The sequence below is a fragment of the Rhinolophus sinicus genome, linkage group LG02 (genome assembly GCF_036562045.2).
Source record: "Rhinolophus sinicus isolate RSC01 linkage group LG02, ASM3656204v1, whole genome shotgun sequence".
Classification (NCBI taxonomy): domain Eukaryota; kingdom Metazoa; phylum Chordata; class Mammalia; order Chiroptera; family Rhinolophidae; genus Rhinolophus; species Rhinolophus sinicus.
In genome coordinates this window covers 193,151,108-193,175,584 of record NC_133752.1, presented here as the reverse complement: position 1 = coordinate 193,175,584, position 24,477 = coordinate 193,151,108, and the positions used below count along the sequence as shown (strand labels likewise).

The 24,477-nt window shown below is 40.2% G+C and overlaps 1 protein-coding gene across 1 annotated transcript in view; it reads left to right on the top strand.

Annotated features, from left to right (window-relative positions):
* ENTHD1 (ENTH domain containing 1) overlaps positions 1 to 24,477 on the top strand; it is a 91,298-nt gene that overhangs the window by 53,803 nt on the left and 13,018 nt on the right. The window contains exon 5 of the mRNA XM_019734441.2: positions 21,531 to 21,920. Within this exon, the coding sequence (XP_019590000.2) occupies positions 21,531 to 21,920 (390 nt within the window). The remainder of the gene's footprint in view (positions 1 to 21,530; positions 21,921 to 24,477) is intronic.

Below are 24,477 nucleotides of genomic sequence, written 5' to 3'. Positions count from 1 at the left end.
GATTTATGGAATACCTACTATGTGCCAGGCACTGTGCTAACTGCTAGATGTCCAGTGAGGAACAAGTTCCCTGCCTTTATGTGGCTCCCAATCCAGTGGTCTAATCAGACCTGATCAGATCGAACAAGACAAATGAGATCAGTGTTAAGATGTGGGGAGGACATAGAGGGCACCTAATGCTGAATTTGGATGCTAGGGGAAGCTTTCTGGAGAAAGTGATGTCCAAACTAGAACTTGAAGGATAGGTAATGATAAACTGGTCAACACTTGCATTGTGTGTGCTGGGTATGCTTTTAAGCATTTTAATTTGTTTAATCTTTGTAACAATCTTGTGAGATAGATGAGAAAATCGGCACAGAGAGTTTAAATAACGTGTCCAAGTTCACAGAGCTAGGAAGAGATGGAGTCAGAATTTAGATGAAAATAGTCTGATCCTAGAGCCTGTGCCAACATGTTTCAAACCTTTGACTGTGATCCAGTCAGAAATGCCTTTTACATTATGACCCAGCACACACACTCATACGCGCACCCGAAACAGTAGTTTCACAAAACAATAGTTACTGGCAGTGTACTCTGATCTTTTCTATTTTATTCTAGACAGTTTTACTTGAAGAAAAAATATTGGCTGTGACCCACAAAATGGATTTCACAATCCACTAACCAGTCACAACCCACAGTTTGAAAACCAGTTCACTACGCTATTTAACCTGCTACACAGAATGAACCAGACCCAGTGAGGAGAGAAGAAGAGAATAGCTTAGGCAGAGTGAACAGTGTGTGAGAGACCACGGGGTGGGGTAGGAGGAAGCTGGGCAATTGGAAGAATGGAAAGAATTGTAATAGGGCCTTAGGATTAAGCGGATGGCAGGAAAGGCGCCAGACAAAGCCAGAAAGGCAAGCTACGTTGTATCAATAAAGCTCACCATGTAATCTATTTTCCAAACCAGGACATTTCTGAAGTGGAAGGAGACACAATTAATACTCACGCCAGGATAGCAAGTATAAGCCTGGAGCTTCCTGGGCAAAGTGGCATCACTATGGTCTGTTTGTTCCCCCAAATCCCTATGTTGAAAACCGAATCCCGGAGGTGATGGTATTAGGAGGTGGGGCCTTTGGGAGGTGCTTAGGTCATGAGGGTGGAGGTCGCAAATGGAATTAATGATTTATAAAAGAGACCCCCCCCAGGGCTCCATAGGCCCTTCCACCACATGAGGACCTAGTAAGAAGTCAGTGGGCTGCTTCCGGGAAGGGGGCCTTCAGAACCTGACCATGCCAGCACCCCAACTTCGGACATCAGCCTCCAGAACTGTGAGAAATAAATGTCTGCTGTTTATAAGCTGCCCAATCTGTGGCACTTTTTCTTGCAGCCACAAACAGAGTAAGACAGACCTGTGTGTCCAGTCTCTCCAACACTTGTTATTTCTTGTCTGTTTGAGCACAGCCCTTCTGACAGGTGTGAGGTGGTATCTCACTGTGGCTTTGACCTGCATTTCCCTGATGATTAGTGATGCTGAGCACTTTTCATGTACCTGTTGGCCGTCTGTATGTCGTCTCTGGAAAAATGTCTGTTTGGATCCTCTGCCTATTTTTCAAATTGGATTGTTTGTTTTTTTGCTATTGAGTTGTATGAGTTCCTTATATATTTTGGATATCAACCCCTTTTCAGATATAGGATTTGCAAATATTTTTTTCCCCATTCAATAGGTTGCCTTTTCATCTGCCTGATGGTTTCCTTTGCTGTGCTGAAGCTTTTTAGTTTAATGTAGTCCCAATTGTTTATTTTTGCTGGTGGTGTCAGATCCAAAAAAATCATCTCCAAGAGTGATGTCACAGAGCTTGCCGGCTCTATTTTCTTCTAGGAGTTTTATGGTTTTAGACCTTACGTTCAAATCTTTGGTCCATTTTAAGTTAATTTAAGTATATGGTAAGTTAATGGTCCAGTTTCATTCTTTTGCATGTGGCTGTCCAGTTTTCCCAACGCCATTTATTGAAGAGACTCTGCTTTCCCCATTGTATCTGCTTGCCTGCTTTGTCATAAATTAATTGCCCATACATGCCTGTGTTTATTTCTGGAATCTCTAGTCTTCCATTGATTAGACTATGATTTTATTGAGAGAAGGTCTGTCTTGCTCATCATCGTATTCTCTCTCACTAATCCAGTGCTCAGCCACCTAATAAGGGCTCCATAAAATATTTGTTGGCTAAATAAGTATCATTTGAAATGATATTTCTGTATTTTTAAAAAATGTGTTATGGGGGAATATTGGGGAACAGTGTGTTTTTCTAGGACCCATCAGCTCCAAGTCAAGTCGTTGTTTTCAGTCTAGTTGTGGAGGGCGCAGCTCACTGTCCCATGTGGGAATCTGACCGGCGACGTCAGTGTTATGAGCGCTGCGCTCTAACCAACTGAGCCAACTGGCCGCCCAACGTTTCTGTATTTTTTGCATATACTTTTAAAGTGTCTTCAGAGAAGATTGTCGTAGTGCTTTCAAAGAAGAGCAGCCAGAGCAGCACAATGGATGTACTCCAAGTTCACCAGTGAGGTTTGCTGCCAGCAGAATTGTCTTTTGAAGACTCTTCCTCATCCCTCGTGAACACTTGATTGTTATAGGAGTTAAAGAGAGTCTGTTTAAAAGGAGGAAGTGCTCAAAACACATACAGTTTGAAATAACGTTCAAGAATATAGAGAGGGAATACACATGGGCATTGGTGTTGGCCCAGATATTATTTATGTAGCTTTTCCTTTCATGCCACTTCAAGTGTGGTAGGGAACCAGGACCTGTCTCCAGTATGGCAGGAATCCAGAGACACAGCGTGGATGGTTTCTCCCCAGTTCTAGATGCTGTTACTCAACTTAGTGGATCTTACAGGAAGGAAGGTCTGGAGGGCAGAGAGAGCCCCGAAGGACTATTTTAATGGTGAATTACAGGAAATGGGTGAAGACAGACGAACGGCTGTCTGGACATGAAGAGCTTCTCAAAGTCAGGGGCGGCACCTTACTCATGCTTGAGCCAGGGGCATGATATTTTCAGGCCTTGACCTCAAGCGTGCCAAAAGGAGTAGCTGCATTTTTCTGTAATTCAAGATAATCTTAAATTCCTGGTGGCATAAACTATTACCTTGGTTATTCTGTTTTCTCAGTCGTTTTCTAGTTTAAACTCAGTCAAGTCAGGATTTCTCTTTTTCCCTCTTCCTCTTGAGGATGGCATCGAAGTGTCAGGGAGCAGCTGGGCCTCATGGGGACGGGGAGGTATCCGCTCCCTGGCTCCTGGGCATCTCATTGCCGTAACTTTTGCTGAGAGAAAACTGGTCCCGTTGTTCTTTAATTGTCCACATCTCTTTCTGCCTGTGTCCACTGATGTCTTAACAGCACTGCCCTGGTGTCAGTTGTTACTCTACACCCTCCCTGCCTCGACTCTGAAGCCCTTTCGCTTCTGCCACCTTCAGGAGCTGCTGGATGCTGCCCCCCATCTCTCACATAGTGGGGGCCTCTGAGTGCCTGATGGAGGTATTCTCTCCCCAGACCCACCTACTTGCATTTCCTTCCTACTGCCCCCATCCTGTTCTACTGGTGTGAGGTGAAAATGGGTGGGGGAATTATGAAATGGTGCTCGCTTTCGCATGCTCCACCTGGGCAACACGTAGAAATCGTCTTCACCCTCAGAATGAGAGCAGCGTGAGGGAAAGACTTTTTCACTGCTGAATGCCTGCCTAGTACAGCGGTTAGCTAGGTGCTCAAGAAACACTCATTGGATAGATGGATGGGTGACTAGCTCCTCCTCGCCTCCCCAACTCCCGAGACTTGGCCCTGGACAGGCTCGGTGTGAGACCTTCCTCACCAGTAGCTAACTCTTGCTTCTTCTGTTTATCTTCTCCCTCAGAGGATTTTTCGTCTGAAGTAGACGCTTAGAGTTTGGGGTGGGGATAGAGATGCTAAACCAATATTTCATCCCAAATTCCCCTTTACAAGTTAACCTGGCTTTTGTTTGCTTGTTTTTAATTTAAGTCTTTATCTCTGAACCCATCATGAAACTTCCTCCTGGGCAAAGGCAGCTTCATGTTTCAGTGATTCTGCTCCGGGAAAGGGCCTGGGGGATTCAGCAGATGTGGGTGGAAGTTGTGGGGCGGGAGACTGTGTCTGCTAATGCTTCATTCATCACCCTTTCATCCTTGTAGCCGCAGTTCCTAGCGCAATGCTCGGGACATCATAGGCTCTCAATCTCTATGGAATTGAATATTGGATGAGTCAGAAACTGGTAAGATATTGAAGACAGAAGAGTAGGAGCTTGGGGGTGTCCTCAGGGTAAAGATGAATGAGATATAGAAGAAATGCTCCATATTGTTGATTCTTCGTTGAAACAGAATTCTGTTCAGTAAAGCTACACGATTTGTTAATGTTAATACTAATAAGAAGCTTTGCTATTATTTTTATTGATTGTGATGGTAGGTGCTCACTAGACCCCAACATAGTAAATTAAGTCTCTAAGTTAGAGTCAAAACTCAGGGATTGTTCAACTTTTTATAAGTATAATCTGAAATAGCTATCAGCAATTAGATGTCAAGTGTTAAATAGTAGTGAAATTCTAAAAGGGAAGGTTGAGAAATTTGGTTTTAATTCAACAGATAATTATTGAGTTTTCTGCCATATGTCAAGCAGTGTGGTAGCCATGGAGGTAGGGTAGTGAGCACGGCAGGTCCTGTCTGGCCTCAAGGAACTTCTGTTCTAATGAAGATAACCAGTAATAACGTAATTGTAACACATGCTGTGAAGGAAATAAACAGGAGCTTCAGTAAAGTGATGATGGAGTGTTAATTTCGGTCAGGGTAGTCAGAGAAAGCCTGTGTGCAGAGATGGTCTGATTTGAGAGGAGAAGGAAGGAACATTCCAAGCAGAGGGAATAGCATGTTCAAAAGCTCAGGCGTGGGGGAAAAGAAGGTTAACTTGCTCGTAGAATTGCAAGTAGGCCAATGAGGCTGGAATGCAGCAAATGAGGGGCGGATGGAGTGAGAGGAGGTCAGCGAGAGGTAGGCAGGCGCCGTATCACGCAGGACCACGCTAGTCCTGCAGAGGCATTTCAGACTGAATCTGAGTATGGTGGGAACATTTGAAGCATAGGAGTGAAAGACTATAACTGATATTTTCTTAAATATAAACCAAGGAGAATGAATTATGGGGGAAACAGAAGCAGAAAGATCAATGAAGAATCTATACAGACTGTCCAAGTGACCGTGGCCGAGGGCGGAGGCAGCAGCTATGGAGGAAAGAGTGTAGGTTTGAGATACATTTTGGAGTTCAGGCCTCAAGATGTCCTGATGATGGGTTGTCAGAGGGAAAGGGTGGAAACGAAGATGACTCCTAGTGTTCTGCCTCTGGGAACTGAGTGTCTGATGGTGCCATTTACTGAGAAGGGGAAGATGAGGGGGAGAGCAGGTTTGGGGGATAACATTATCAGCTGCTTTTGCATATGTTACATTTGAGGTGCCTGTGACATCTATTTAAATTCATGTATTCTGGAAATATTGACTATCAGTACACTAAAATAACTAAATTGGAACTCAGAGCTTGTTTTTCCTACCTCTTTAATCAGTCTCTTTCCTTGAGACACCCAGTTTTTTAAATATTCTAACTTCTTTCTGGATGATGGTTGTATGGCTACTGCGTATTTCAGAGATCTGAGCATTCCATTACTATAAAGACAAAAGAAAGAAAGAATACACCTTGAATGTAGGTCATCACCAAATATGCCCAATCCCTTACTAAAATTCTGAGAGAAATCTAGTGTTTACAGTCCAGCATGTTCAAACGACAGCTTCATTTTACTTGAAGTTAGCAGTTTTAACAGAATATAAATAGCGGTACTTAATTTTTCCACTTTGTATTATTATCTCCCGTACAACAAAGTATGGATGCTTTAGGAGACTGGGCAAAGTAGACAATGAATGACCTAGTTTCTGGTAAGTGGATTAGACTCCTGCAGGTGTTCTCTTTTCCTTTCTAAAGGGGTGTGTGTGTGTGTGTGTGTAAGGTGATAGCACAATTACATTACAAAGGTATTCTGGAAGTGCCTTGGAGTTTTGCAGCAGGTGTTTCATTTGGATCAGCATGCAGTGTGGCCTGGAGACAAGCTAAGCAAAGGGCTGGAGCAGTCACAAATTCTAACAGCTCAGCTGTGGCTCACGCCAAGGGCAAATGTTTTTAGTAAATGTAGATGAAAAAGGCGATTTGCTTCCTTGGGGGTGTCAGCGACAGGAACCTTTCCTCTTTCCCACTTAGTTCTTCTGGTCAAGCAGTTCAAATGACATACAACAGATTAACAGGAGAAATCAAGTTTTAATATATGCATACGGGGAATTCACATAAGCATGGACATTCCAAAGACAGTAGGCAAAACGAGGTATGTATGTTACTCAGGACTAAGGAGTGGGAGTAGGGACCTAGGCTTCAAAGTGAAGTCAGGCAGTTCATGAGCAGATGAAAAAAGTGAATGTCTGGTAAGCAGATGTTTGCTGGGCCGTCTTTAACAATAGGACGCAGGTGGGTTTGATCAGACAGGCCTTGCTAGGTTCCTCCCTAGTTCATATTAAACGACAGTTATCTATGATGACAGCTCCTTTCTGGGAACTAGGCCTCTATGTTAAATTCTTTTAGGCAGTTAAGGGGAAGGCCAGAGGTTCTTCCGGAGCCTTCTAAGCCTTGATTGTTTTAACTTGAAGTAATCTGCAGGCAGAGTGGCACATCTGAACCCCTATTTGACTCATTCAACTGAGAGAAGAAAAACCCAGAAAGGAGTACTTAGTACTTTGATAATGATAGTTATCAGTCCTTACTACCAAAAACTCGGAAAAGCTAGATTATTCAGAAATGTTCGATCTCTAAATTATGACAGTTCTTTGATAATCATATTTTAGCTGTCATCTCTGTCCCCACTTTGTGGGCCTTTGTCATCTGGTGCTTGCCCTGTTAGAATACCTTTGTTCGTGATCTTGCCTGAGTCTCACTCCTGTCTGCCTGCCACGTAAGCTCCACCGTGATCTGTTTAACACAAATCTTCAAAGCAGCCTGTAATAGCTTTTCATTATCTGTAGGATACAAACTATACTCCTGACTTCTTTCCTTTTTAGTAGTATGGTGGACTAGACACTCTGCTGGTCCTCCTGCTGTTTAATAAAAAACTAGATTCTGGATAAAAGATGCCTTTTAATGCATTGTTGGATTCATGGAAGCTAAAGGAAATCTCTAAAGGCAAAACTGAACAAAAGCACACAAACCCAATAAACCTGAGAACTGAAACTTGATTGGAGCAGGGAGCCGTGAGTGTAAATGAATCATAAGACAGGTTTCCCTGAAGGCAAATGCTGTATCAGCATTGCAATCAGAAAACGAAGGCTTGAGCCAACAGCAAGGGAGGAAGTGGAGCCTCAGACTTTTGCATTAAGTGGTTCACTCAAGGGGGCTAAACCGGCTCTAGGTCTGTAGTCTCAGCTCGTGACTGAAATACAGATCTTTTGCTGGAGGGAAGTGTCCTGGTTTAGACCCCCAGGACTCTTACAGGTTAATCACAGCCAAACACAAGGTTAGTGATAGCCAAAAACACAAGGGAACAAGCCTGCATGACTGAGAATTTATAAAGATACAAACCACCGGTTTAGCTTCCTAGGATTTCAGATATGAGAGCTGCAGAATATTAAGCTGAGTATGAAATGTTTAAGGGAAAAAAGATGGAATTAATAAGGGACAGATGACTAGACGTATTTGAAAAATAACAAGTAAAACTTTCAGAAAGGAAAAACAATTGTTTTAAAGTAAAAACTTAGTAGATGTGATTAGATTAAAATAAATTAGATAAAACTGAAGTGAGAATTAGTGAATTGGAATGTGTATCAGAAGAAATTCCCCAGAATGCAGCAGAGAAGACAAGATGGAAAATATTAAAGAAAAGTTGAGACACAAACGTTAAATGAAGTTTAATATTGCCAGTTGGAATCCCAGAAGAAGAGACTATATATGCAGAAAGAGAGGCAACACTTCATAAGATGATGGGAGATAATTTTTCCAGAACTGATAAAAGACATGAATCCAAAGATACAGGAAGCACAATACACATGTATACTACCAAATAGGATAAAGAACTAAAACAAAATTGCAAACTCACATATCATAGTGAACCTGTAGAATACCAAAGGCAGAGAGAAAGGCAGATTATCTATGAAAGAGTAACAGAGCGGACTTCTCAACACCACATTAGAAGCCAGAAGACAGGGAATGATATGTTGTACATTCTCAGAGAAAGTATCTGTCAACCTAAAGTGTGTAATCATTAAGAACAAGAGTGAAATAACATCAGTGGTTTTTTCTTAAAAAAGACACTTCAAATAAACAAAAACTGAATTTACCAACACAGACCTTCAGTAGAGGAACTTGTAAAAGTATATTTTTAGGAAGAAGGAAATGATTCCAGAAGGAAGATCTGAGGTGTAAAAAGGAGTAATGAGTAAAGAAATTGGTAAATGTATAGGTCAATCTAAATAAATGTAGTTAAAAAAATAATTATAACACCTAATTTTATGATGTTAGAAAAAAGAACTAAAATGTTAGGTAACAGTAACATACAACTGGAGAGGGGTAAGTTAGAGTTACAGAGTCCCAAAGTCTCTGACTAATAATTCAGGAGGTGGGTTAATATATTAACTTTAGCCTCTGCTAAAGTCTCTGACTAATAATTCAGGAGGTGGGTGCATATGTGAATTAGGATGTTAAATAAGACTCTTTCTGACTCTCTTTTGCTTTAGGTGCTAATAATAAAATGGATGTCAGATATCAAATCCATATGTGGAGATTTTTAAAGGAAATGGATGAAAACCTTCTCTGTAACCATTGAGCCCCATGCTCATGGGGGGGTAGGGAGTTGGAATCCTGTAAGGGGACAGTGTGGTAGAAGAGGTGAGATTTCCTGGGAGGGAGCTGTTACCCTGTTGTACGTCTCCTCCCAACCCCATTTTGGGGAGCAGTAGGAAGACTGCCACTCGCTAAGCCCAATCCCATTGAGAGAGGCTCTGAAATATGTCCCTCGGAATTGGAGAAGTGGTGCCTGACGCATGCCTAGAATTGGATTCAGGATCTGACTCTGGCCTGGGAAAGAGAAAAGCTGATGAATGCTTTGGTGGTAAAGCCACAGAGGCCTGGTGAATTGGGAGTGGCCCATGCCATTTAGCTGATAAGAGCAAGGGCTGCATAGGTTATGCAGGAGAGAAAGAGCCATCGTGGTCACATTGAGGCTTGTCTACGAGGGCTGGCAGGAGGGCAGAAATACCGTAGCAGAAAGCGGCAAGAGGTCTGCGACGACAGTGTCACAAACAGCAGTGGATAGAGATGCATCTGTCCCAAAGCCTGGAGACGTCCCTGGCTTGTTTCTTTCTCTCATATCAGCTGTGCCTTCACAATATAACTAGAATCAGATCCCCTCCACTGCTTGTCCCTGTCGTGTCTACCGTTATCTCTTATGTGGGTTACGCAGTAGCCTCCTAACTTGTGACCCTGCTTCTGCCCTTGTCCCCATAGCCTTTCTTCACATAAAAGCCAAAGTGATTTTATAAAAAATAAGTCGTACCATATCGTTCCTTTGTTTAAAAGCCCTCCTAGGACTTCTCATCTCACACGGGACGGCTCTGACCTGCCACCCGCCTCACCCCTGGCTTCCTCTCCTGCCCCTCCGCCTCCTCATTCTGCCACAGGCCTAGGCCCCTGGGTGTTCCCAGGACTTCCTGCCTCCGGCTCTCTCCAGTGACTCTGCCCTCTGACTGGAACACTGCCCTCCACTAGTCCACACTTTTTTCTCGCACCTCCTTCAGCTTTGTCATCGAATGTCACCTTAACAGTGAGGCCTGTCCTCTCCCCCACGAGCCTGCTCATTCCCTGGCGCTCCCTGTGCCCCTAATGGCTTCACTGTCCTCCACGGACGCTGCCACCATCTAACTGTTACAAAAACTGGTGCAGTGGTGAATTTCTTCTTCCCCCACTGCGACGTGAGCTCCAAGAGGATGCAGACTGCGTTTTTGTTCGCTGTTGTCGTTTTAGTACCTAGACTAGTGTGACACACTGCCCAATAAATATCTTCTGAATGAATGAAGGTAGGAAGTGAAGGATGCAGAGGGAGGGGACACTAATCCATCTTAAATGCCACAGAGAAGGCCTGTGACACAAGGACTGGGAAATTGCCATTGGGTCTCACAGTTAAGATGTCAGTGGTGGCCTCGCAGAAGACAGCTTCAGCTGAGAAGTAGGAGTGGAAGCCAGATTGTAGTGTTGTGAGGAGTTGAACAGGTGAAAAGGAAGTGAGTTCAGTGGGATTAAAAAAAATCATTTTCAGTGTGTTTGGGTTCGGGGAGCAGGAGAAAGATTAGACACCAGCCAGAGGGGCCCAGAGAAGACGTATTTAGCGTAGGAGAGACTGGGCGCCTCTGTGAGATGAGAGGAGCAGGCTGATAAAAGAAGTGGAAGACAGGGAGGAGAGAGGGTGACCGGAGTGGTGTTTCAGTGACACAGAATGCAGGACAGGCCTGGATGGACGGGTTTCTGAACCTTAAGACTGCAGGGAAGGGTGTGAGGAATAGCTGTGCTGTCGTCCAGGTGCTAAGCAGGGGGAGGGGCAGCTGCAGCAGGTCAGGTTAAAGGCCTCTTCTCTTGGTGAATAGGGGAGAACATCATCTACGAAAAGTGAGATAGAAAAGGTCCAGCTGACAGGCCGTCTGAGGAGAATGGTGAATGTTTGGAATTGTCTTTGATGGAACTGAGAGAGCTCAGGACAAGCAACAGGATTGTTGGGCACACCTGAGGACCCAGGTGACTTGGAGACCATGGATTTACATCGTGAATCTTCTTCAGCAGTGGTCAGTCACCTGAGAGAGGACAGAAGGACGGGATTCCAATGTGTGTCAGGCCCAAGTGCTAGATGCAAAGATTAAAAATCATTGGCAGGGGCGAGATGGGGTGGGGCATGCAGTGGGAGGTGGCTGGATGTCCCACGTGAAGAAATGGTGTAGTTAGGGGCCTCCCCAGGGTAGACTCAGATTTACTCCACAAGAAAGCCAGCATTTGGGTACCTGTCGTAGAGAGGGCATGGATGGCCATATTAGCCAAAGAAGCAGCAATAATCAACAGATACAGTAGCCGGATGAGAAAGACACTGGCACTTGTGTCTGACTCCCCTTCCTCTGTTCTAACACCCAAGAAGAGCTGAGTTCAGAGGAGGGAGCTGTGACCCATAGGCCGCTTTATCCCACAAGTTGACTTCCAGAAGAGGAAAGGGAAATATAAGTAAAAGAGGAGACCAAGAAAAGAGAGCAGCCAGCTCACAAGCACAGAGGTGTGACAGTACCGGCTGAGTAGGGAAGTCATTCAAGTGGTTTAGAGTGGCTGACATGTGATGGAGCAGGCAATTAGAGTGGAAGGACAGTTAGAACTCTGATCAGATGTGATGATAAACCTCTCTGCTCATATTTTCATTTTCTTTGATCTCGGTGCTGGACTTTTTTGAAATCTCTTTGTACCGATCTTCCAGTTCCCAATTTTCTCTTCAACGGGAGTTAATCTGACGTTTAAAGTCAACCAATTATTTTTTCATTTCAGTTATTTTTCATTTTTGGAAGTCTGCTTGGATCTTGGTCGAATCTACTTGGTTGTATTTTTATAGTCTCTTATCCCTTGCTCATATTTGCTAGCTTTTATTGTTTTACACATATTCAGTGTATCTGTGGTTATTTTATCTTCTGTGTTTTATAATTCCAGTGAATTACAATCTGTAAAGGCTGTGCTGGTCTAACGCTGCTGGCTTTTGTATTTTCAGGCACAGTGACTCGTACATGTCTACCCTCACTACATTTGTTGCAAAAATGAATGAATGAAAATATGTGGAAGGTGCTGGAACAAACAGAGCAGATGAAACATTAATAAAGTACAATCTAGTGCTGTAAGTCATATTATTAAAACATAAGCGAGGAGCTATGAGAACAAGGACCGTACAATTGCGTCTGCCTGGGGGGAAGAGAAATGGTACGTGTCGTCTTAGGTATTCAGTGAGATGTCTTCCAAAGGGACAGATAGAACATATGAAGTTTTCGTAGGTGGTTGTTCGTTTTCGTGGGTTTCTTGTTTGGGGGCTTTGTTTGTTTGTTTTGAGTAATAGCGCACTTGTGCTTCATGAGAAATAGCACTGTGTCTGAATTCACAATGTAAATGGCATTCAAAGGTCTATTGCAGACTTAGACATGATTCTTACTCAGTATTGTGATAAGAAATTTTAGTATTGGTGTGTACATCTAACGGGGAAAGTGGTGAAGAATTCTTGTTCTCATTGCCATGTTTCCAGCACACCAGCTCTCCTGAAAGAACCCGTGGGCACAAAGGGCGTGCGTTGTGCTGGTGGCCTATAAACACAGGGGTTTCTGGAGGGGGGAGAGTGCCTGGTGTGTTCAGGGCCCTGTCTGTTCCCACTCAGGTCACGGCGGGAGCTCCCTCCTGATTCCACTTCTTCCGACTGTTCCATAATAATAAACCCAGTAAATAACTGCACAGCATTTACTCTGTGTCAAGTGCCATTGCAAGCATTCCATATATTTAATTCATGTCAGAAGTAAACCTCTGACGCAATCTAGCTTGATTTCTTACTCTCCTAGCATTACCTGTAAGGTTTTATTGTCATTATAAAGATTAGTTTGAGGGTCACAAACACTGGTGCCTTCAGGCCCCTGCTTGTCTCGTAAGCATGGAGACCTTAGCATTGGAGACAGATTCCGTTTCCACTCCAACCTAAGAGACAGAAAACGCTGATATAGGGAATGGTCACCAGCTTCCCGAAGACTTTCTCAGCTTCCATTTTTATCATGATAATCTCTTGAAGGAAATTATGATTTTTTTAATTGGTCGAAGCGTAACTGTGGTGTAAAATTTAATAATGAGCATTGTGTCCCTATTTCATAATGCATTTACTACAATCCATTTCCATGGCCGGAAAGGCTTCAGCTGTCGACTTGAAGAGATTTTTACAGAAAAGCACCTTTAAGTGTATCCACATCTCTATTTTCCTATGAGAAGTTAGACCATTAATTCAAATTTATATTGAAAGTAGTAAATATACTTGGCATATTTTATAGCTACATTTTCCAAATATGTTTTCTTATTTTAATATTTGGATATAATATATACTACAGTTAAATGTAATGATATAAGATTAAAAAATTTCTCAGAATCTACAATTGTGTGTACACACACACACACACACACACACACACACTTAACAGAGACCATAGGGAAATTATAGCTATTCTAACTTATTATGATTATTTGGGGTTTCATGTATATACTGTAAGACAAATATATTAAGATTTTCATGTCAAATATGTTATTAAAGTTTCATATTAAATATCCATTTTAAATTAGTGGCATGTCTACTTTAAACCAATGACTGTGGCCTCTTAGCAAAATGGCTGTATTATCTTCAGACCCTATTTCCTTGATTAACATAATTACTAAAGTAGAAGCTCCTTCAGTTATACATTTTTAAACTACAAAAAGACATATTTTGGGATCTATCTTTTGTCATGTTTGCCAGCTCCCTGCTCTGTAGTTGTAATTGGATACTATGTATCAGACCAACAGGAGAACTGCTACCAGCAATAGTTCTGTTGGGATATAACACTCATTGTTACATACATGGTATAATGGAATACAAATTAATATTCAGTAATTCTAGTACCTGAAATAAGGCTGTAGAATTATTGAAAAATGAAAAAGAGTTACCAGTATGGAATGTTCCTATCTGTAGGCAAAGTCTTTTAACTCAGAATTAAATCTGAAGTTCTCTTTCAGAAATGATTTCATTGTCTTCTCAAACTAGCAAAAACATTTTCGGTATCTTCAATAGCATAGCTATTCTCTTTTGTCCTTGGGCTCAAAGCATGGAGGTGTGTTGCTATTGTGTGTTTTGTGTGTTTTTTCTTCCTTACTTCAGGCATTGTAGTGATAGTCTGTATTTAAATTTGCAGTCTGACATCTTACATAGAGAATAAGCTTCTTCCTAAAAATAACTATCAAGAATAATCAAACTAGCTTTGATATGACCAACATTTCAAGGTCCCATTTCATGTTAATCAAGTATATTAGCAGGTGTAAAGCACTGTACAATAAAGAAAACTAGATACAGTCTTAATTTAATACTGGGCTTCCCATCCAAGAGCCTGCTGGGTACATACTTGAGAACAAAGCTCTTTGACATTCAGGTTTAAATGGAAAGAAAATGAGAAACCAGATAAAGCAAACCAACCAAATTAATTCATTCTCTGCTCGTCTCTGCCTTTTCAGTGGAATTCAGAGAAATTCTCTCTTAGGGAACGCTGGGAAGCCCTCATGAAAGAATCACGTTAGTGTTTACAGCGTATACATTTTATGTGATTTGTGTTCAAACATATAAATATTCGTTGCTGTTCTCCATCAAACCCCACAAGTTCTCGGCTCCAGAAAATTTTCTATAAATGCTGTTCATTCTTTATATGGATCTAAGATACATAGACCAAATCTGTACTTAACTCAGTTCCTCTCCAGATGGCCCTGCATCTCTGAAAGCACCACCAGGGACAAATGGAGTGATCCCAAGGTAAAACTTCACTCATTTCAGAGTTCTGAACTGTGGGAACAATTGTTAGTAAAGAAGCACGTGCTATAGCCGGTCCGAGCAGACTTTTTGTTCCTTCCTTTATTCTAGGAAGAAGAGCATTGATTGAGAATTCAGGAATGGGGGTTCTCATCCCACTTCCGCTCTTCAATCATTTGTGGTCCTGGAAGCCTCAGGGTCTGCGTGTATCACAACGGGTCGAAATAATCGAGTTCTCTAAGATGTCTTTCTCTACGGTTGAGTTTATTTTACAATTAGACTATCCAGATACTGATTCATTGAACAAACATTTATCAAATGGTTGTCAGGTACTCTGCTAGTCACCTGTTAAATAAATTGGATAAGATGTGTGCCGTGAAGGGATTTGCTGTCTACTGGAGTGACAGATATGTATGCAAGAAATGATAGCAAGCCATAAACGACAAATTTGTTTACTGCTGTTATCAGAGCTTAGAGTAATACCTGCCACATCCTTGTACTTAATAAATATTTATCAAATGGATTAATAATATTTGACATAATGGAATATGGGGAAAATATGAATACTTATGTTATATTATGCAAAACTTTTCATCTTAACTCGGAAGGTAAACTATTTCACAAAGGCAGTAGTATTTGAACTGAGTGTAGAAGAATGAAAGCATTTTTGATAAAGAGGGTAGGGATGAAAGGTATTTTAGGCTGAGCGAACAGCATGAGCAAAAACACAGAGACGTGATAATGTATCTCCTTCTAATGGACATCACCCTGGAGGATGGAAATCAGTTAGCTAACTATGAAGGGGTTGGGCTGGGGGGAGCATTTCAGGCCAAAGGAACAGCATGAGTGAAAGCTGGGTGCATAGAGGAAGCGTGGGAGATTTGACAAACTGAAAGAACTTAAGTATAGCAGGATTATACAGATTTAGGGAAAATAGTGCAAAGTGAGGCAAGAAAGGCAAAAGGGGGCTAATTTATGCAGAGCCTTATAAACCATGTTAACTAGTTTGAAGAAGTAGTGGAGAGAAGTGACATCATCTGATTTTCATTTTAGAAAGGTCACACTGGCTGTGCTGTGCAGAATGAACTGAGGGGACAGGCTGGGGAAACCTCTTAGAGGCTGTGCTAGCAACTGTATCTTCAAAATAACCTGAGTGACTGGAAAGTTGGTGGTCACATTAATAGAGGTAAAACAAACATCCAAGGAGGAGGATTCTGGAGGGTAGTGAGACCTCCCTGTGCAGAGGGATAGGTGTGTGTTCAGGGCTAGACCTCAGCAGGAGTCATGGCAGAGGATTAAAATGTGTGACTTACTTGCATACAGGTGCTAGATCTAGTCCTAGTTTCAATAAGATAACTGATGACATCACCTTGGGAGATTGTAGAGGAGGAAGAAAAGGGTCAAGAACAGACTGCGTTTTAGAGGAAACAGAGCCTGGGGACAGTACGAATGAAGAGATTGCCTAGAGAGCCAGCCAAGTTCTCTTGAAGCATCTGTAGAGGAAGGAGTTTCAAGGAGAAGGTATTGATATTTCAGTTTCATTCCTCATCATTCACACTGTCAGGCAAGAGGTCCGCCAGACCGGGCTTCTTTCTTTCTCTCCAGATTTGGCTCCTCCACTCTCCGCCACACACTTTGCACTGGTGACACTGAGTGGTTTGTATTCTTCCATCCAGTGGACACCCTTCCTGTCTTTCTCATCTTGGCTGACTTTCTCATCCTTGTCGCTTGGCTCAAACATCCCCTCTTTTAGAAGACTTCCTGGAACCTCTTTTATGTCTTTGTACCCCTAAACCCGGCACAGGGCCTAAATTTAATTTCTTGGGACTTGTTTTATTATTAAATTAACCTTAGAATCTGAATTAGTTCATTGGTCTCCCGGTTGATTTCCTTATTTCTATTCTCTCCCAGCCCCAGAACATTTCATTTAAAAATAGAACAATAATTTTCCTGAAGCACCGTATCAGCCAGAGTCCAGTCAAGAGACAAAAAAAAAAAGTGCCAGTTATGTTTCTCGCTGCTTCACTATCACAATCAATGCACATATTTAAAATGTATAATTTATGCATTTGATAGCTTTTTTATAATTTGATAAGATACACATCTCTGGAATGACAACCACAAGCAAGATAACGAACATAAGCATCACCCCAAAAGATTCAGTGGGGTGAATGCTTTCCACATGCCCTGCGCCATCCCTTTCCCTATGTAACCACCAATCTAGTTTCTGTCATTATAGATTATTTGTTTTTCCTACAATTTTCTATAAATGGAATCGTATTGTAGGTACTTTTTTGTCTGACTTCTTTCTCTGTCTGGCATAATTATTTTGAAGTTCAGCCATGTTGCTGTGATATTAATAGCTCATCGATTTTTATCACTGGGTGGTATTTCATTATACAGGTCTACTATGATTTGTTTATCCATTCACCTGTTGATGGGCATTTAGGCTTTTTCAGATTTGGGCTACTACAAATAAAGCTGTTATAAATATTTGTGAAGTGTTTGTGAGGACTGTGGTTTGTTTTCTCTTGGGCAAATACCTAGGAGTGGAATGGCTGGGTCATTTGGTAATTCTGTGTTTAACTTTCTGAGGAACAGCCAAACTGCTTCCCAAAGCAGCTGCACTATGTTACAGTCTCACCAGCAGTGTGTTACTCTACCCGTGTCCTGTGAATGGCGAGGTATCTGCTGGCTGGTGGAGCATGAGCTCTGTAGAGCACGCCTGCTGTTCCTTTCAGGGATGCTTGCCCTGGCTTCCGGCAGTTTCCTTACCTACATGCACGATAGCAGGTCTCCACAGCTTTCTCCAGGACTCTGCACTGCAAATTCCAATCACGGTGGCTTCCCCAGACCCAGGAAGAATGGAGACCACTGCCCTCTGCCTGGGTCCCCATTCCTGCTCTGTGGCCTGAAAACTCTCCTCTTTCAACATTCACTGTCTTGCACTGTGCCACAGTGTCTGAATACACCGTTTCATTGGTCTGAATACACTGTTTTATTTATTGTGTCCAGGTTTTTAGTTGTTTCAGGCAGTAGGTTAAATCCAGACCCTGTTCCATTTTAACAGAGAATTTCTTCTTTGACCCATGGATATTTGAAGTGTGTTTTTAAATTTCCAAATATTTGGGAGTATTTTCTTGATGCATTATTGTTATTTATTTCTAATTCAATTCCACTGTGGTCAGAGAACTTAATGTAAGAACTGAAGCTTTTTAAGTCTGTTGAGACCTATTTTATGGCCCAGTATATGATCTATCTTGGTAAACAGACCATGTGTACCTGCAAACTTGCAAAAAAAAAGTGTATTCTGCAGTGGTTGAGTGTGGTGCTTTATAAACGTTGATTCAGTAAGATAGTTGACAGTGTTGTTTATATCTTCTATATTCATACTGATATTTTGTCTATTCTATCAATTGCTGAGAGAGGGTTGTCAAAATTGCCAAATGTGATTTAGTTAGATTTATCCAATTCTCTCTTTAGTTCTGTCAGTTTTTGCTACAATTATATGTAGCTCTGTTATTAGGCATACACACATTTATAACGTTTATAAATAACGTTTATAAATAACACACATATATAACATTTATAAACAGATGTTTGGCCCTTTGTAATTATGAAATGTCCTTTTTACTCTCTAAAAATACCCCTTGTTTTGAAGCCTATTTTATCTTATATTAATATAGCCACTCAGCTTTTTTATGCTTATTGTTGTATGGTATATCTTTTTAAATCCTTTTATTTTCAACTTAGGTATGACTTTGTTTTTAAGCTATCTCTTGTATATAGCATATAATTGGATATTGTTTTTTAGCCAGTCTGAAAGTTTATGCTTTGTAATTTACAGTTAGTATGCTAATTATTGATATGGTTGGATTTAGGTTTACAATTTTGCTTTCTGCTGACCCATCTGTGTTTTATTGCTCTGTTCATTACTGCCTTCTCTTAGGCTAATTCAATATTTTTTAGAATTCCATTTTAATTTATCAATTGGTTTCTTAGTTATACCTCTTTGCATTAACTTTAGTGTTCTCTCTAGGGATTAAATTATATACCTTTTAAAGGATAGAGACGGGGGAGAGGGTGTTCCAGTGTTAGAGTGCAGGGTAATCAGTGGTAATGGAGATAAATATGAATTAACATGGAGAACAAAGATAAAGGGCCCTGAATGGACATGGGGTATGTGAGTAGTAGAGAGAGTAGCCTGACGGGTTAGTTTTCTGTTGAGCAGTGATAGAAATAAGCAACAGATCGCCTTTAAAACCCAAGGATTTTAGACTTTGTCACTGAAATAAGAAGGAGTTTTTGAAGGATTTTTGAATATGAACTATAAATAACTAAAGTAGGGATTAAATTGAAGAGGATTAATTTGGCATGTTGCACAGAAAGAGCAGGGGTGGAGCAAGGCTGATGGCACAGAAACCTAGTTCAGCTTGCTTTCTAGAATTTTCAGGCCTCTTTAGCATTCTGTTTAAGTAAACATTTCCTCTTTTAGATAATCTACTATGCATTTAAAAATCAGTGTTTTGGCTTTTTTATTGTCTTCATGCTTTTTTCTTTTAGATCATAGTATTTTATTCATTAAAAAGGTTACGGGTTAAAAAAAAATGTCTAAGCAACTAAATTTTACTCTGTTCTTCCTCAACTATTGGGAAAGGGGGTTGGTAGAAACAGAATGACTTCAGTCTGGTTTGTTTCATTGAATTTTGAGGTATTTTTTATTCTTTTGTAATTTTAAGTTTTTGCACTAAACATTAAAACAACGGTAATATAGATGACATTATACATTATACATATACCATTTTGAGATTTAAATTGAGTGTTATGAATATTTTCATCAGAAAGCCTTTGTCGTTCTGAATTATCTTAGGTTACATATTACTGAATTTTAAGATGATTCTATTACTATAGAAAAAGACTTTGCTCCCCATTTTTCTCACATGTAACATGAAAGTCAATGAAAAAATATTTGACTGAAATTTACTTTTAAGGAACACTTTTATGTAAATATGGTGATGTACTTTGGAATACTATAAATCTAATATTCTACTAAGAATATATCAGTGTTTTTAACAGAACTTTTTATCAACTAGATATAACTTGATTATATGCAAATTAGGAGTCTCATGAAGTTATTTTCATCTACCAGTTTTCCATTTCCTTCAATCATTATTAAGTAACCTATATTCACTTCAGGGATAAAAAGGCATTATTTTTCCTTTATCCTTGTGCTTCAGTTTGTCCTTTCACTCAATGAGCAGTTATTGAACACATCCTGTGTGAATGGCACTGTTAGGAGACCCCTAATAAGGTCTCCTCAAGGAGGCTGTTTTCAGGTATGGGGGCTAGACTTGTACTAAATGAGATGAAGTGTTACAATCACGCGCAGGGCTCCAAACAGGATATGGTAAGACAGACCATAATAGGATAGGGCCAGGAAAGAAAAGGATTGGGGCAAGCTTTATAGGGAAGGTGATACTTGAATTGAGTTTTAAAAGATGAGAAAGCTTAGGGATGAGAGGGTTGGGAAAAACTGAAATTCCTGGTAGAGGTAGTGATGTAAGTTTCTTGAATTGTCTAACTGGTATACTAGCAGCGTTCTTGTGCCCAGGCTGGCCTTCAACTGTGAATGAAAATGGATAGGGAGGTTTTTAGTGTCAAAGAAAATTTCTTTTTGTTAATAATTCAGAGCCTGAAAGTGATGATGATAGCATATAAATGTGCATTGTAGGTACATAAATGTTGAATCACTGATGTTGTACACCTGAAACTAATATAATATTTTATGTCAACTATAATTTCAAGTAAATTTAAAAAAATAAATGTGCATTATGAGGTTTGTTATGATATACATTGTGATATATAAACACTCGATGATGAATTACACAATTTCTGTATCCTCTTCTTTTTTCGGAGCTTCAAATGATAGAATCTTCCTTTTGCCCTCTCTCACCTAGTTATGCTTCTAATTTCATGAACTCTGCCTCTTAGAAATCATTTTCTTTCTTTCCATATCCAACTTCAGATGAAACTATTTGAGAACAAGTCAAGCACTGAGAGTGTTGATTAACAATTTGCATGTAGAAATTTGGACCAGGCTCATAATTCATAGGTTCAAGAGATACATATTCCTGTATCAGACCTATTTTAAATTTCAATTCCTTAAAATTCCTCCAATTCCTTCTATTTGTAACAAACATTATTTGTCTGTTATATTCCGGGTACTTTGTTATATTCTAGGTACTTTGGTGATATTAATGAAAAAAATAGACAAAGATCCCCAACCTGATGGAAATTACATTTTAGTAATCATTGCAATGGCTCTGAAAGATTGCTTCTTTACTCCCACATAGACAAAGGGTTTAATTAAAGTTAGGCTACTCCCTAAAGTCATTTCTTTTTCATAGGCTTCGTAGAAACACTGGGGCAAAAGGACCTTTTTTATTTCAGGGGAAAAAGACTTTTTTGTAGCTGGGGGTTCTGTAAGGCTAGACCGGTATTATGTGGTATATTTTCTGTAGTTTATCTTGTAAAAAGTGGAAGTTTGAAGGTACTAAAAATAGAGTGGCTTCAGAGACATAAATGGGTGAAGGGAGATATATTTAAAGACAGTCATTTGAAGCTTTCCTTGCATTGCACTTCAATAAGGGGAGAGAGAGAGAGAGAGAGAGAGAGAGCGCAGCCACCAAATGACTAATGCATCAGTTATAGTGTGGATATACTTCAAATAGGCAGAATAGAAACATAGTAAGAAAGTAGAAATGACTAAATAGGAAAGAATTCTGTTATGGCATAAAAAAAATTAATTGATTAAAATTGCAACATTTGAAATAGAGTATTTGTGGTTTTATTTTTTGAGTATAGTTCTTATTTGGTATTTTACAGATGCAGTGCCTCATCCCTCAGAAAATAACCCATTTCTGCAGACAAATGTGAGTTTAGACAAATCAGACAGTACCATTACAAATACTATAACAGAAAACTCTTTGCAAATGCCTCTAAAAAAGCAGTCAACTGCAAAAAGTATTGAAACATTGACAACTTTGCCAGCATTTTGGTCAAGTAAAGAAGAGTTTATCAGCCCTAATTTAAGGATATCAAAGTCAGATTCTACTTTCTACGACCAAGCCTCCGTAGAGACACTCTATGTCTCTCCCTCATTCAAAACGTTTGACTCATTGAAGGAGATTGTGATCAATAAGGACTCCCAGAAATCAACACAACCCAGCATTGCTCAGACGGATAATGAAAACCTCAAGACCTTAACGACATTGGGTGAGTCTAAAAAAAAAAAAAACCCACCACAAACAAACAAACAAACAAAAACTCCTTTGAAGCATTCATCTTTTACTTTTCTCTGCTTTCTGTCCCCTTTTTTTGTTACCTCCTTTCACTTTCCATCCAGTGGCATGAAAATGTACATGCCATAGAAGTACTTCTTAGTTGTGTCCCTTTTATTAAAGGGCTAATAGGCAGTTCATGGTCGTGGGTTCCAAATGTTTGATTAAAGCACAAGTTCTGAGAAATTTTGATGGAGAACAAATTAGAAAGAACCAGCATTAAGTAAGAGCTTCCTGTTAGATATTTAGGTTATTTATTACGAGACTATATGAGAAAGAATTGGTTATTGTGTGTGTTGGTGTAGATACACAAACACAATATATGTGCACGTGCCCTTTTTTTTTTAATGGGCTGTGTACTGATTGCAAAAAAAAGGGATGCAGAATCTCTTCTTTTTTCTGTCTTATAAAACATTAAGAGGGTCGCAGTACTGTTTTGACTGGATGATGAAAGATAAAGCGGTCGAGATTCCAGGTTGTTGGCTGTCATTTATTAAATCCTACATTTTATAATTATACTTTCTTCTGTAAAGTTAATTAGTAAGAAAATAATTTGTTTGCTCATGCATTTTTCAAAGACTAAATTGTTTTATTGGTTCTTATTATAATAATGCTTACTAAGTCATATAAAGTTTTTAATATAAGTCTTTTAAACTGCCTAACACTCAGATCCAAAGTACCATATAAATACAAACAGTAGAAGCCAATATGTTGAAGTTAAAGAAATGTATCTTGGTGCTAGTAAGGTCAGTGAATAATGAAAGATTCTCCTTATAACCCTTTCCAGAATTTTTAGAACTGAATAACCTAAAAATAATGATTCTAGTTTTGTCACCAAATTCACTTTTCTGCAGAGACTGCTGATGTAGAAACTGGTTATAATGGCTTATGTGCATGGCTGTCTCCTGAGAAGTTACTTTTGGTTAATTTCTTTCACAAATACCACAAAAAGATAACTGAACATCGTTTTTGGCACTGCCTGTGTACCAAGTGTACCTAATTATGAAAATTAGCTAGAGTTCCTCCAAAACCAGTTAGCAAGGAGGACTTTTGCTTCTACTTATAATGCACTAGATAGTATTGGTCTGACCTTCCACCAAAAATACCAGTTAAAGCTGGAAAACTATTAAAAACTGGTTTGAAGTCATTGTAAAACAACCAAAGTGGAAAACACAGGATGGGTCAAGATCGTAGGGAAAAGGGCCATGATATTATAGTATAATAAGAAATGTATATTTGGTCTTTCTGGGTTCCTGGCACAGCTTCTAAAACTCTTGTTATTTCCTGTGTGATAGGAGTGAGAAGAGTGCCTTTTGGTATTTGTAATAAGCCCATTTCAATCATACCTGAGTTTATGCTAATGAGGTGACTCTTGGAGAATGGGGCTGGTTGCCAGAGTAACCAACCAGGTGATCAGAGGGTTGGAACTTTCAGCCCCACCCCCTGGCCTCTGGGGAGTAGGGAGGGGCTGGAGGTTGAGTTAATCACCAATGGCCAATGATTTGATCGATCATGCCTACATAATGGAGCTCATATTCACCTCAGTTTTCCATCTGTGGGTCATTTGCATATTATCAGAGCAGGGTGATAGAAGCTGAGGGAAAATCAGGGAATATCAGGGCTTTCCTCCTCTCACTGAGCTTTGGAGATAAGGTTAGAGTTTGGGGCTCCTACAGTGGCAGATTCAAGGGTCCAATATTCCAGAGGGGAGGGAATCGTAGAGAAAAAAGTCCAAAAGTCTTTGTGTAATTTCTTACAGAAACATTTGCCTATTGCTAAGCTAGACATGTTCTAGGTGAGAGGCCAAGAAACTGAAAAGGAAGCAGCTTCTAAGAGGGCAACAAGCTAAGCAGAGATTCTGAAAATCTTGTGGTCCTAGGAGACAGCGGTTAGAGTTCAGGATATGCCTAATGCAGAGGCTCAGGAAAATACTCCCTGCTCTCAGTTGGGACCTCTGACAGGCTCCACTCTACGCATCAGAACTATACTCTAGGAGTAAGGACAAACCAGAAACACAGCAGCCCTCACAAATGCTGCAACCCAGCTTCAACTACAGCATCGTGATAGCCTTGTATTGTCTGTCTTCTAGAAGACAATGCTTTCTTGAGAGCTAATACCATTTTCCGTGCAAAATTTTTGGCATTCAACAAAAAAATTACACGCCATACCAGGAAATGAACAAATGGCCAGAAATATAGGAGTAAAACAGACAACAGAAACAAAGTCACAGATAATCTAGACACTGAAGTTATAAGACAGATCCTTCTAAATAATTATGATTAATATGATCAAGAAGACAGAGGAAAAGATAGAGAATTTCATCAGAATACAAGTATCTATAAAAAAAGAATCAAATGAAAATTCCAGGGCTGAGAAATAAGAAGTTGAAATGAAGACTCTATCCTTCCAGAAAGGGCATTCCAGGCTGAGGAATAATATTGCGCTGTGACTGAGCAAAGATCTTGGGGACCTTGGTGGAGCAGCCAGAGTGA